Here is a 15,061-nt window from a genome sequence, read left to right as displayed (position 1 = left end):
CGGAATTCGAACCCGGGACCTCTGGATCGTGAGCCTAACGCTCAACCACTGGACCACGGAGGCCGTTTAGCTCGACGTGATAGGTAGCCGATATCAGATTTTTCAAAAAAATACTTTATGGTTTTCCACTTCCAGATCATGATTCCAAAGACCATACATATCATCAAACATGAATGAAGCGGTTATTTAGTTTGTAAGAGTCTGGAAAAATAATTACAAAAAGCACCTTTCCTTGTAAGTCATTAGAAATTTCCATGATGTCATCGAAATGTATAGTTTTAGTAAATATTATTTATGATTCAATTCATGTTTTTCTTGTCATGTAATGTTTCCTCCTTGTAGCTTCCCTTCTATGATGTTTTTAATAAAAACGTCGTGTCTTATTAAGTATCCAATCATCTTGCCTCTTCTGTCCTCAATAACTCTCAATATTATCTTTTCCCTTACTCTTACTAGCACTTCTTCATTAGTAACTCTTTCAGTCCAACTTATAGGCAAGTGAAGGAATTGGCCTTTGATAGACAAGAATGCAGAATGCTACACCGACAAGAGTGTGGCTCTTAAATTAGTGATGAATGTTTCTGCAGTGTAGTCTAATAATTATACTTACTTAATATTTTAGAGAACCCAGGGTGTGCTAACACTCAATGTAGTAAAACTGAAGATTCAATCATCTCCCTAGCATTACCTCGTTTCTAATCGGGTCCGCTTACCTAACCTGAAGATTTGACAGGTCCGGTTTTTTACCGAAGCGACTGCCTGTCTGACCTACCAACCCGCGACGGGAAAACCAACCCAATACAAATTAGGTCATACCTCCAAAATACCTCACGATGTTTTCCTTCACCGCTGAGCACGTGATAATCATTTACGATCCAAACATGAATTCGAAAACAAATTCGACCATCATTGGTTTAGGCTAGGATTCGAACCTGCGACCTCAAATTGAGAGCGGTCAAGCGTTCTACCAACTGGGCTACCACGGCTATATTTTTTTAGAAGAAAGCAATAAGATAACTAAAACTTACCTAAGGAACAATTAGAATCTATCTTTTGGCTCTGATTGGAACTTCAAGCAGTAAAAAAAATAAAAAATTACCGCAAGCCGTGCGCGATTTCATAATAAATATTATGTATGACTGTTAATACAACTTTGTATTGGGTGATAAACCATGTAGTTTCTGTGTATTTAGTTACATTGTAATTTCAAAATAATCTTTACTTGTACAGTCATGAGCAATATCATGTACCCACTTTAGAATCCTGTCGCGCTATCATATTTGACATTTAATGAGACTTACGGTTTAATTTGTCAAAAAAGTGGACATGGTTTCAAAGTGTATATATTAGTATTCGTGACAGTACACTTAACCGGAAATAAAACGCGAAACATAATGAAAATGTATTTCAACAACATAATTAAAACCGTCTTAAAACTATTTATATACACATGTTTACTTTGTCTACCAAAACTTTATCTTAATATTTGACTGACTGTTTATAGCAATAGTATAAACAGTCAGTCTTTATTATAAAAGAAAAATACAGGGTGTTAGTTACACCGTAACGAATCTTGAGGGAGATGATTCAGAATTTCAGACCATGATTCTGAGTTGATATCAAGTGGAATTTTCCGTCGCAAAATTCATGACATTTTTACGTTTTTTTTTTTTTAATTATTTTCAATTCTGTATATACTTTTGCGATGGAAAATTCCACTTGATATTAATTCAGAATAATTAGCTGAATCATCCATCTTAGTATTTGTTACGATATAACTTACACCAAGTACAAGTACGTGCGTGAGTTGATATCAAGTGGAATTTCCTATCGGAAAATTCATGAAGATTTTAATACCTAGTTATTTAATCATCCCTTAAAGTTTTCGTTACGATGTCACTAACACCCGGTATATATTTCGGCGAATAAGTACACACAAACATTTTAGGGAATTAGCCTGGTATAAATGTCACAAAGCAGTGTATAAACTTTCCACTGGTTAAAAACAGTTTGTTTCCGAAAGTAACCTTACCGGGAACAGAACACGGAACCTCCAGTTTGATGGTCAATCATATCTAACACTCAACTACACTCTTTACACATAGAAAGATAATCCACGGGTTTAAATAAACAACTTATTGCAGTAAAGAAAAATAACGTAAAATTACGATATAAAACAAATTACCTGTCTTACTAGCTTTTTAACAATTAACAATGATTTCTTTTTATACCTACAGATAATTAATTGTTTTTCTCAATACAATACAAAATACTTATAATTCTACAAACCTTGATAAAAAAAATTACACATAAAATACTTCATTACATCTGTTAAAACAAAAACATTTTTATTTCTTATTATTAATATTAAACGCACATAAACTTTTTTTAAAGAATGTTCTTTTTAAAATTATCACGCACTTTGTTTTCTTTTACAACTTTTTTATTTATTTTTTACGTTGGGTCTAAATATATACACAATTATATACACTTAAAGTTTTTAAGTACATAATTATACCACAATAATTATTGTTCCCCGATATACAAAATTTGGAGATATTCAAGGCAAGTGTGAATAGGCACTATTTGAGTATGCGTGGTCCTTTTTATAGACCTTGGACCACATCGCTTTAGACCAGGCTGAATCGTGGTCAAACGCACTCAAAAAAAAACTATTTATGATTATGAATAAACGCGTGTACAGATAGACGGCCTCTATACAACTGAGTAAGTACATAGTGAGTCGGCTCCGTTCGTTGCGCATACAGCCATAATTATTTCACCTCTGATTCGTTATACAGGATGCTACGGTTTATCATTGCGGTTTGAATTGTTTGCTGCTGTTATTTTGAATGACTGGGTTTTCTAGAAACGTGTATAATATGATGTAGGTTTTTATAGATTATGTTGTCCTCTCCCTAACGTTATTCTGTTTTCACACGGCTCGCATATCTTCGTCTTAAATAGTTAAACCCGTGCCGAACGAGCCGTAGTAACCCAGTTGGTAGAACGATTGCCTCTCACATTGAGGTCGCAGGGTCGAACCCAGCTCAAGCCTAAACTGATTGTCGAATTTGTTTTCGAATTCATGTTTGAATCATAAATGATTATCACGTGTTCAGCGGTGAAGGAAAATATCGTTAGGAAACTCACATTCCTGATAAATGCATTTTCGGAGGTATGTGAGCTAACCTGTATTGGGCTGGTTTTCCCTTCGCGGGTTGGAAGGTTAGGTAAGCGGACCCTGACCTAAAATAATGAAATCTCACAAGCGCCTTTTTGATAAATCCCATCCTGTGGTGACTTTCTTTTACAAAACCTCGATTTGTTGCAATTAATTACAATCCGGTTAAAATTGAGACTTGGATTGAAACTACTTAGAGATAAGCTCGCCTATGCTATATCTAACGATAAATTATGTAAATTTCCTTTATATTTTAAAGCAATGAAAGTATACAAACAAACATATTATAAACACAAACAAACATATAAACTTAGCTTGTAATGATTTCAAAATAAGATTTTTTTTTAACAAAATCAGACAGGTAGTCGACAGGCATATATGGAACACAAATTCAATTTTAGGATATAAACAACCCTCTCAAAAATTTACATCGGCGAATAACCTGACGGAATCAAGTTGACAGCACACGTCAAATGGGTTGCATATGAGCGATATGCCTATTATACTAGCCCGGGTTATTCATTCATTTTAAAATTAAGTGTTGCCAATCATCCGTCCCTTTCCTTTACGGCGGATAAGAAAATGACAGGTAGAACTTAAAATAAAATTAAGATGTGTCTGCATGAATCGGAGCTGTCCGTTGTTTGTTTTCTAGAAGGCTCAATCTTAAAAATATATGCCTTAGTTCTATGGCTGAATTAATTACACCTTATAAAGCTACAACCTTTAATTTTGCATACTTTAGGAAATGCCTTATTAGTTATTACACACGCTCAATCACCGTAGATACCGTAATATTAGTGTTGAATGTTTATAACAGAGATACGATTCACGTCTGTTATGTCTATTGGGGTGGGCAGAACAAGCCACCAGGTCATACATAACGCCAGTTTCCCGCAGAGGCAGAGAATTGAGATTTCCACTTATACGAACCTGATACACCACTATCGCTTCTTTCGCTTTCATACAGTTTCCATGCATGCTCGCCGGTTTTGAGTACTCTTGACAAAGGAGGTGGATTTGATCGTGGTATATTGATAGAGGTACGGTCACGAGCATTAATATGTATACACTTTGGTACCATGTCACATTAACTTTTTTGACAAATTGAACTGTAAGTCTTACTAAATGTCAAACATGTTAGTGCGACAGAGTCCTAAAGTGGGTACATTATATTGCTCATGACACCTTCCTCTTCAACTCTAACACTTACACCCGCATCATAAATCTTTTTCATAAGTCTACTTTAACCATTATCTTTACATGTCATAACCACCCCCCTCTTGTGACCCGGGGTGGTATTTTGAAGTGCTCCCCCCCTCAAAAGGTCACGCAGTATGGGTACGTTACATGTTCTAAACACCCCGCCTCTTGTGACCCGGGGTGGTATTTTGAAGTGTCCCCCCCTCCTGCAAAGGTGACTACTGGGTACGTGACATGTTCTAAACACCCCCCCTCTTGTGACCCGGGGTAGTATTTTGAAGTGTCGTCGTCGTCCCCTGCAAATGTGACTACTGGGTACATGACATGTTCTAAGCACCCCCCTCTTCTGACCCGGGGTGGTATTTTGAAGTGTCCCCCTGTCAAAAGGTCACGCAGTATGGGTACGTTACATGTTTTAAGCACCCCCCCCTTGTGACCCGGGGTGGTATTTTGAGGTTCCCCCCCCCCCTCAAAAGGTCACGCAGTAAAGGTACGTTACATGTTCTAAACACATCCCACATCTTGTGACCGGGGGTGGTATTTTGAAGTGTCGTCTTTTTGAAGTTTCTCACGCCACGCAGTATGGGCACGTTTCCGAAGTTTTTAAAACTGTTTGAATACGAAACCCCCTATACATGGTACACTTAACTAAATGTTCAAAATTACGTCATCATGTTAATATAAATAATGTTTCTTTTTTGCATTTTTTTTCGGTCCATTGCCTCCGCGCCGTTAATATTTTTCTTTGTGTTTTTTTGTTTCTCATATTGGTAGGTACTCGTATGATATTTTGCAATATTGTTTCGAAATTGCGTCTAGGGTTTTTTGTTACAAATTGTATGGGTAAACATTCATATTAGAGTCTTCTTCTTCTATCATGTGGGTTGTGAGGTAGATTACCAACCTCATCAACCCTGGTGTCAGGGTTACTATTGAGCCGCCAAAGGCCCCTGAGATGGCTCGTGTAACGACTACTTACTTACATTAGTAAGTAGTAACCGGGACCAACGGCTTAACGTGCCTTCCGAAGCACGGATCATCTTACTTTCGGACTTAATATCCTAACCAAACTAGGGACCACAAAGTAATTTTTGTGATATGTCTCCACCGGGAATCGAACCCGGGACCTCTGGATCGTGAGCCCAGCGCTCAACCACTGGACCACGGAGGTCGTTAATATTAGAGTGGAATTTTAAAACACATAATACTGAGTTCTTACCGCGTTGTTATCAGGGATATGAGACTCCCGATATTTCAACACTGTTGCAAGTGCCATGTCTCATATCCCTGATAATTACGCGGTAAGAACCCGGTATTATGTGTTTTAATTATGATAATAACCGCGTAAACTTCATACAATGGAATTTTATTTTTTTGCTTAGGGAAATTCACAAAGAGAGTATTAAATCGAAAAAATGGTACCTAAATCTTACTATCATCTACTCGAAAGAATTTCGCATGGACAGGAGGAGAACCCGGTGATGATTATCATTTAACACGCTCGTCCCGGCTTGACAACAGCTGCGAGTTCAAGTCCCTCTCGCGACTTGAACTCGCAGTTCTCTTTGATGCAATACTGGCTTGTCATACTCCCATGCATTTGTATTTGATTTTTTTTTATAGAGTCCATGGAGGTCAGGGAAACGAAATACGCCCATAGACCTTAACATATCTCTTATCATGGTCAAGTGCTTGAGCGTTGGGCTAACCATCCGGAAGCCCCGGGTTCGAATCTGAAACTTAACCTGATAATAATACGATTATTTTTAAACCGTTTATGTAGTCTTACTTCTAAAGACCTTTCGACGCTTAATCCTCTCGCTTCTTCAAGGTTTTAAGTCTCCACAACACAATACGTACCAATCTACATACATACATACCTACATTCATATACAGCTTAAGCCATAAGGCATATTAAAAATAGTAAAATCGTGAGATTTCGCAATTAGCAATAAATAGTCGTGCTTCCAATGGTCTTGAGGTAGGTCGCAGAGCACGGAAAGATTTTACGCCCTGTCTCTACTAGAGGCGTCTTTGCTGAAGTACCTTGTACATTTTAAGAAAAATTGTGATAGATAGTCTACAAGACTTCAAGTAACTAATTAATTGTTATAATTTCATCAACGTGTAGTGTTATTTTACCACTTACGCCTATCTGTTTGTGGTATATAAAAGTTATTACCGGGTCCTCGCCTTAACAGCCCAAATTACTAAGTACCTACTTATACGAATGTAAGGGAATGTAATTTATGTGAATGTATTTCATACATTTTTTTTTGTGACTTATTCTTATATACGTAGGTACTTAGTAATTTGGGCTCTCAAGGCGAGGACCCGGTAATAACTTTTATATACCAAAAACAAATAGGCGTAAGTGGTAAAATAAAACTACACGTTGATGAAATTATGACAATTAATTAGTTACTTAAAGTCTTATAGACTATCTAGTCACCTCTAGTCATCATCAACACTAATTTCAGAGCCATGCTCTTGTCGGTGTAGCATTCCCATGCTACTTTTTAGGGAAAAATAGAGCAGTGGTTTCCCTCTTTCGCCACGCAGTAGTCTGTCTGACGCGAGTGGGACGGCGCCCAGAGCAACTCACCTCTAGTAACCGAGCATGCTTCCCTGCTCTGTGATACAAAGCAAGTGACATTTGCAGAGCATCTGGTTCGCATAAACGTACGTTCGTTTATCAGTATTGCAAACTTAATGACGTTTTTAGTAAATATTTGTGTTTTACTTTGAGACTGGGGTATAATGTGTTGATAAGATGGCTGGAGTCGTTTCTATTAGCTTCGTTTGTGATTTAACATAACTATATCATCATCATCAGCCCATTAACGTCCCCACTGCTGGGGCACGGGCCTTCCCTATGGATGGATAGGGAGATCGGGCCATAAACCACCACGCGGGCCCAGTGCGGATTGGTGGTTATTAACGACTGCTAATGCAGCCGGAACCAACGGCTTAACGTGCCATCCGAAACACGGAGGAGCTCGAGATGAAAACTTTTTTTTGTGGTCACCCATCCTATGACCGGCCTTTGCGAAAGTTGCTTAACTTTAACAATCGCAGACCGAGCGCGTTTACCGCTGCGCCACCGAGCTCCTCATAACTATATAAAGAGCCTTTATACTGGCAACATGTTGTAGGGGAAGTAACCCCAAGATGGGTACCCCGCCCAAGAAGAGTAGGCCACGCCACGTCGGCATTTCGCGCCTTATACCGATCTTAGTCAATGCGTTCGATAGCCCCCAGCCCTGCGTGTCTCCGGGCTGGCGTCTGCGAACACATACGGTACGCTTTCGCGGAGCGTTTTGTCACCGAAGTAGTTGGTGACTCGTGGTACAACATACCACTCTCAGACGACGCCCTGAGCCGAGGTTCGCGCCCAACTGGGCACCCTCCTGTTGTCTTAAACGTTGTACCGGGTGAGAGCCTTCAGCGCTCCCCATTTGTGCGGCCAAGTAGTTAATGCTTCTGCGGCAAATCTACAATAAGTAACGTCATAAAAGGGTACAACATACCTGCCCGTCGACATCGTCCACGTACACTGGCCATCTCAATAAGTTCTGTATGTTCTGCTGTCACTGCTGGGCACAGGCCTCCTCGCAATCAACCGGTGGGAGTATGGAGCATACTCCACCACGCTGCTAGTAGCTCGGAAGCTTTAGGTGTCTTCCGAGGCACGGAATCGTCTTATTTTTTTTAAAAACCAGGTGATTCAGCCTGCAATGTCGAAGCCAATCAAATGACAGGCTCATATAAATCAAATCAAATCAAAAGTGTTTTATTGCAATTGTACAGTCCAAAAAAAGATGTCATAGTTACATTATAAAAAGAAAAAATACAGTTCTTAGGTACAATTTAACCCAATCGGGCGTGCAACATTACATAGGTATGTACTTAAATATTACAATATTAAAATTTAATTCATAGTCAATCGGGCGTGCATCATTACATAATTATATACAATATTAAAATTAATTTATATAGTGATTTTCTGGTTTATAATTTATGTAATGTTACATTAATAATGTATTTAATTATGTAGATAGATAGATAAAATACTTTATTGAGCACAATGGACACAAAATACAGAGATAAGGACATATACAGAAAAGCACAACAGGCGGCCTTATTGCTCATGCAGCAATTCCTTCCAGGCAACCTTTGGGTACAGGAAAATTGTGTACAAGTATAATAATAGCGGGTTAGTGCATTCTAACAAAATGTATGTGAAAAAAAATAGGAATAGGATTTAAAAAAAATAATGTATTTAAAAAGAAAATCTAATGTAATGTTATATGTATGTATGTGCGTGTATGTAATATTATGTAAAGTATTTTTAATATGATTTAAGTGCAATAAAGTGTTTTTGTATTGTATAGTATTAAAACTCATACTGTGAATATAGTGTCCTCAAAATTATCTGGTGTTTATTCAGATTGTTTAAAGAGTATTCATCCCGCATTGCTGATAAAGTTGTTTTGCTATTATCACACTTAAGCTCATTTAAATATAAGTTATAGTTATATCTATAGTTTGTTAATACATACATACATAAACTTACGCCTATTTCCGTGTGCGTCAAGCTAGCGGCCTCAAAAAAAAATGGGCACGAAAAAATAATTTGACCATACCAAAAAATAGTACTCTTATTGAAAAAAATAGTACCTGTTGTAAAAAAATTAGTACCATCACGGTTCTGGATTTATAGCCATGTTTTATTGCACTTGCTAGCTTGACGGTGAGCGAAATTTGGCGAGAGTTAACGACAATTTTTTCGTGCCCATTTTTTTTTTGAGGCCGCTAGCTTGACGCACACCTATTTCCCACGTTTCCCAGCAGACTATGGAATTCCATTTGCTTCGAAAAACAGGTTCAAGATAAATTATGAAATTCTGATTACTAAATAAAGACAAATCTAAAACTAAAGAAAAACATGTTATTTGTTTCTATTTAATTTATTTATGAATTTTAGTCAAGAAAAACGTAATTATTATTACCGAGTCCGACATTTTATCACGTTTTTCTATGACGTCACAGTGTCAAAATTCCATAATAATTTCGTGTTTTGACGTTTAGTAAAAAGTAACTGATTTGACTAGTTGGAAACTAGCCTATTCCACTACGATCGTGACATACTTTCAAATTTTCCACTCTCAACAGAGACTTTGTAGTTAATCGTTAGTTTTGTATTTAATAAGTATAATAATAATATGTACCACTGCCTCTCCCTATAGAGATGCAACCGTAATGTTAATCGAGCATTAAAATTATTACAATAAAAATAGAAACAATTACTATGGGCCTCATGTGTTTAGTTCATAAGTTACTTTTAGATTACCTACACAATCATCATCATCATTAATTTAAGAGCCACGCTCTTGTCGGTGCAGCATTCTCTATTCAGTTGTCTATCCAAGGCCAATTCTTTGACTTCCTTTTAAGACACGACATTCGCCTTCTTTGTAATCTGTTCCATGTAAGCTCTTCTTGGTCTTCCCCTTCCTCTCTTTCCTCCTATCTTCCCTTCTATGATGTTTTTAATAATTACGTCGTGTCTTACTAGAGTGTCCAGTCATCTTGTGTCCTCTGCCCTCAATAACTTCCTACTTACCTACTTACTTTTACCTACTTATCTTAATTGATTTAGGTACCTTTTCCATATCAAAAAATAACATGTAAATCAAAATTTAAATCATTTAAAAAATCATTGGGCAGAAGGCAAGAGGCAAACAGTCTCATGTTTCCCTAAAAAGTAGCATGGAGAATGCTACACCCACAAGAACGGGCTCTTAAATTAGTGATGTGATGAAAAAAAACTTCAGATTGATCGCCATACAAGACCAACAATCTACTTTTTACTAATAATTTCTCATCTCCGCCTTCCAGGCTTATGGTGTACAGAAAGCGGCAGGGCTATGCCCCCCTCACCGGCAACGAGGACGTCCGTCTCCTGTCTCGGAAGCCCTACACCGAACTACAGAGTCTCAATGGCGCCTCCACTTCGAGACAGCGGTGAATGCAATTCCAAAACTACTATTGTAATGTAACTCACTTGAGAGCAATGGTGAGAAACTAGTGAGTTTAAGTTCCTGCTACTATATTGGTCTTATTGGCTTTTGGATGTGTCATCAAAAAAATATAATACCTAATGGTGGGAAGTAAATATGACTACCCGGAATCTTGGATGTAAGAAAGAAAGAAAGAAACATTTATTATTTAGGACACCACAGACACGGATTACGGATGTATGGGCTATGTTCCCTTTGCCTGTAAAAATAACCAAAAACAGTATAGCTGGAATCAGGGCAAAAACAACATGAGGTGCCTACTAAATAGATAATTTAAAAAACTGTAAACATTCTTTAAATGCAGACAAAAAATAACCATAACAAAACATAATAAGTAATCAACAATAGCAAACACAACCAAAAGCCAATAAGAGTTTAAAAAAAGTTATTTGAACGCCGAATCTTCTTTAAAAATAGAATTTAATTGTGTTGTTCGAATATAAAGTATCAATTTCAACAATATGAAAACCATGAATACAGATAGTCAGGGCTGTTTTGTCCGAAATCTTCCAAATGTACAAGTGTTGAAATTATTAATAGCATTAATAACTTCAGACCACTGCAATTATATTTTATGAATATGTTTAGAGACGCGGTATTAATAAAAACCTTTTTTTACGAAACTCAGATATATAAGTACGGAATGTGCTGAGGTGGCAAGGAACTTATAAAATGTACGAAATCTTCTCACTCAGTTACGTCATGATATATCGGTGATAAGAATGACTGACAGCTAAAAAGGCGGGAAAGCTGCAAATTTAATTTATTCTGTGCTTTATTTCTTTTAATTCCACAGATCAAGAATCTACGTGAAAAGTAAATAAAGGTGTTTTATCGTACCACGTCTGATAAATGAATATTATAGTATAAAAATAATGAAAATGGCGTTTGTATGATACCAGTTCTACACGTGCTGTGAATGAATTAAGCTCTTGTATATATAGTGATAAGAATCATTTTCAGATGGCTCATATTTTAAGCTTGACTCTCGTTTTGAGTTCAATATTTTATTTAAACAAATCAATTATTTTATGATATAATCTCTAATGATTAATTTTAAACCGTAGCCAATTTATGATTGAGTTTGGGAAAATAGTAAAATGTAATGTATTACCTTACATTACCATGCTACTTCAGTACGAGTACAAAAAAATAATGACCCAATCGCAAAAGTTAAGTTTTATTTTTATACCTTTTTGTAATTTCATACATAAAATCAAAGTATAACTCACTATTATTCCTCGACACAATGTAAATATCATACAAACACTGTTTGCGCGGTTTAATCTCCAAAGATTTAATAGCTTGATTTATTAAATACGCTTTAACATCGAGTTTTAAGAGTGTTCCTAGACTTATTTTAATTAAATTGGCATACACCATTCAAAATTATACGTCAACTTCTCAACACCCATTCGCGTCAAAATTTGATAAAAAGTAACTATTTAAGCAATTTCTCAATAAGTTTAGAAACACCAAATTAATTTAAGAATTTAATCTCGTCTCTTAGTCCAAAATAAATAAGCTCAATTTAAATTAATAACTCCCGTTAATCAATATATGTGTGTACTTTTGAAAAAAAAACAGGCGTTTCAAAATAACATTTTCATTTCTTGTTGGTCTTGTCTTTCATTTCGTGTTTATCAGGGGGTTAAAAAGGCCGCATTAAAGCAATTTATCTAAAAAGCAATATTGAAATCCGAATGTTTAGAGTTTATACCCCCTTTTTCCACAGAAGCTTCTTAAAAGCTTATTTAGCTTAGGAAAATGACAGTTAAAAATAAAATACCGGTAAAATTTGGCCATTTTGTAAACCAGGTATATCTTTTAATGACTCTTGTATTTTCGTTCATACCTTTCTAGAAAAGTGAACAAATCAATAGTCATCCATCAATATATATATATTTTTAATTCTTTTTTTACATTTCTAAGTGTATTGATGAGTATTATTAGGTAAAGTAGTATTAATCATAGTTGTAAGTAGCCAATTTTTTTTTAAATACGTATAATGACAGACGTATTAAAGTTATGTTTTATCTTCATTGAAAATTTATTTATTTTTAACATTATTCATAATTTATAGCAAATCCAGTAATTTATTATATCTATTGAAATTTCCTTTTTAGAAATCGTTGAAATGAATCTAAACAACAAACAATCCATTGTAATTCTTTAATATAACAATATTTTTGACGTGAAATATAACTTTAACATGACTGTGTTTAGGTTGTAATTTATGTAGATTATACTTTTTAAACGTTATTGCATTTATTAAAAAGAAAATGTTACGTTGGAACGCTTTTCGTATACGTTTTCAAAAAGCAATTTCTTAATAAAAAAATATTCTTTAAATATGTGACATCAATATTATATTACGACATCAAAATGGCAACAATGAAACCTAAAGGACTTCTAGAACAAAATCGACAGGACAAGACAGCTTAACGTTTATGTTTTTTTTTGTCATAGCCAAATAATCTTTTGATATGGCCAGTGGAAAAATACAATGCATCTTTATAATTTCAAAACTTTTAATGTATCTCAAATGTCTTAAGTCAAAATATGCGAGATTATTTAATTTTATTATAATTAAAAACAAAAATTGAGCTTAAATTGTAATTTATAATCTATGGTGCTGGTCACCAAAATACGACTAAACGTGAGACCTTGATTTTTCACTTCATATTTTATTTTGTAAATATAGTGAACATCATGACATAATCAAGTTAACTTTTATTTTCAAGGATGGATTAAGTTCTATAAGGTATTTTATGTGAGCAACTTTTGTGGTACCATATTTGAAAAATATGTTTATTTGTGCCGTTTCCATGAGGTGTGTGATAAAAAGGTTTTTTCCAAATATTGTATAACAAATTTATGTAATTTTTAATCATGAAATAAATCATTTTTTCAATTTAATTCATGTTTATTGCGGGATGGAACTTTTCTTAGTCAAAAATTTAATGTTACAAGATTGTTTGAACATTTTTTATTAATGTCAAAAAAGTTTCATCTTATATTAATTGTATTTAGTAAAAGAATGTGAGTATAAATTTGTAATCACTCAATTTATTTCCATTATTTAGTTAGCGGTTGTGTATTGAAATGTGGCTTTGAATCGAGCGAGGAGTAATTCGGCGCTTTGAAATTCGTAGTAAATTAACATAGTAATTGTAATCCATACCCGCTCGTTTTGAAGCCCCATGAAAAAGTATTTTTATTTTAGTAATTTTATTTATTTTTTAAATGAAATCTCAGTTAGTATTTCGTAGTTTTTATTTAGTATCTCACTTTAGATACAAATGATTATAATTTATAACGGTCATACAAAAGCAGTCGAAAAGGTAACATGGTGTTAATACATATAAAATATGACTGTCTGAACAACTTTTTTTTTATCAGAACCTAGTGATTGACGTCAAGATACGATTTGAATATTACTTTTGTGATATGAAATTGCCAGCCATCAGTGACAACGTTACCAAAATCAGTCCAGTGGTTTTGCAACATTTATATTTGATAGCTAAAATATTATGACCGTTCTTATAGACCTTCAAACAGCTTATTTGTGATATTTTGTAAATAACTTGACATTTTAATTATGTAGCCATTTCGTTCCTAGGAAAATTGTTTTGTAGATTATACGTATTCTCAGTTGTTTTCGATTAGTTACTGTTTTGGCATTAAATTGAATTATAGAGGGCAGCACTTGCCTTTTAAATAAAAGACAAAGAATGGCATGACTGGATGGCTAATATGATTATAATTTATTTTATTTCCTATTTTAGTTATGTTATGGCCCCGATTCCTGCAGAGACCTCCTAATTTTATTTTAAGTTATATCCATCATTTTCTTATCCGCCGAAAAGGAAAAGGTATAACATAAATTAAAATAAGATGGTGTTTACTGGAATCAGTACCTATGTATGATTATTAATAGATAATGGAAACCTGAGAGAATATAAGATAATGGTGATAGTCGAATGCTGTAAGTAAATGTTAAAAATACTGCCTATAATTCAATTTAATTCCCAATATTACTCGGTCATTTTCCCTCCAATTTTTTGTAAATGGCACTCAAAATTTTAAGTAACTCATCAAATATTGCATTAAAATGTTTATTTAAAATCTAGTTTTTTATATGTTTTTCTTTTAAGTACTTTTATGAACTGTTAACTATAAAAGACCTTAAAAAAGAAATGGACTAAGTAGGGTACTTGTTAATCAGTTATGTTTCTTAAAATCTTGAGTGCCATTTTATAATATGGATAAAAATAAAATATGATTTAGACCGCAGTAAGATAATGTGATGCCATCGTGTATTAGTTTATAGAATTTTGACAAATAAATAAGAAATCTATTTTAATTTTGTGTTCGTCCTTGATATTATTTGGTATGACAATATTACCTAAATCCTCTATATGTTTTCCGTATTTTTAGAACTGTTAAACGAAATTTAATTAAATGCAGTATTTTTAAATATTTTTTTTAACATTGAATAACTATATACTATATTTTTTTATAACAACTACATTACTGTCTACTTTTTCAAAATAAAAACTTATAACTAGGCAGGATGGTCTTATGACCT

At 34.6% G+C, this 15,061-nt stretch overlaps 1 protein-coding gene across 3 annotated transcripts in view; it reads left to right on the top strand.

Annotated features, from left to right (window-relative positions):
• The window catches only part of LOC126377850 (trehalase-like), a 76,730-nt gene extending 61,894 nt beyond the window's left edge, over positions 1-14,836 (top strand). For all 3 annotated transcript variants that reach the window (XM_050025838.1, XM_050025835.1, XM_050025837.1), the window contains exon 15: positions 10,289-14,836. In XM_050025838.1, the coding sequence (XP_049881795.1) occupies positions 10,289-10,418 (130 nt within the window). In that variant the 3' untranslated portion in view covers positions 10,419-14,836. The remainder of the gene's footprint in view (positions 1-10,288) is intronic.
• Positions 14,837-15,061: the final 225 nt, after the last annotated feature.

The sequence above is a fragment of the Pectinophora gossypiella genome, chromosome 24, assembly GCF_024362695.1.
Source record: "Pectinophora gossypiella chromosome 24, ilPecGoss1.1, whole genome shotgun sequence".
Classification (NCBI taxonomy): Eukaryota; Metazoa; Arthropoda; class Insecta; order Lepidoptera; family Gelechiidae; genus Pectinophora; species Pectinophora gossypiella.
This window is presented reverse-complemented; position numbering and strand designations above follow the sequence as displayed.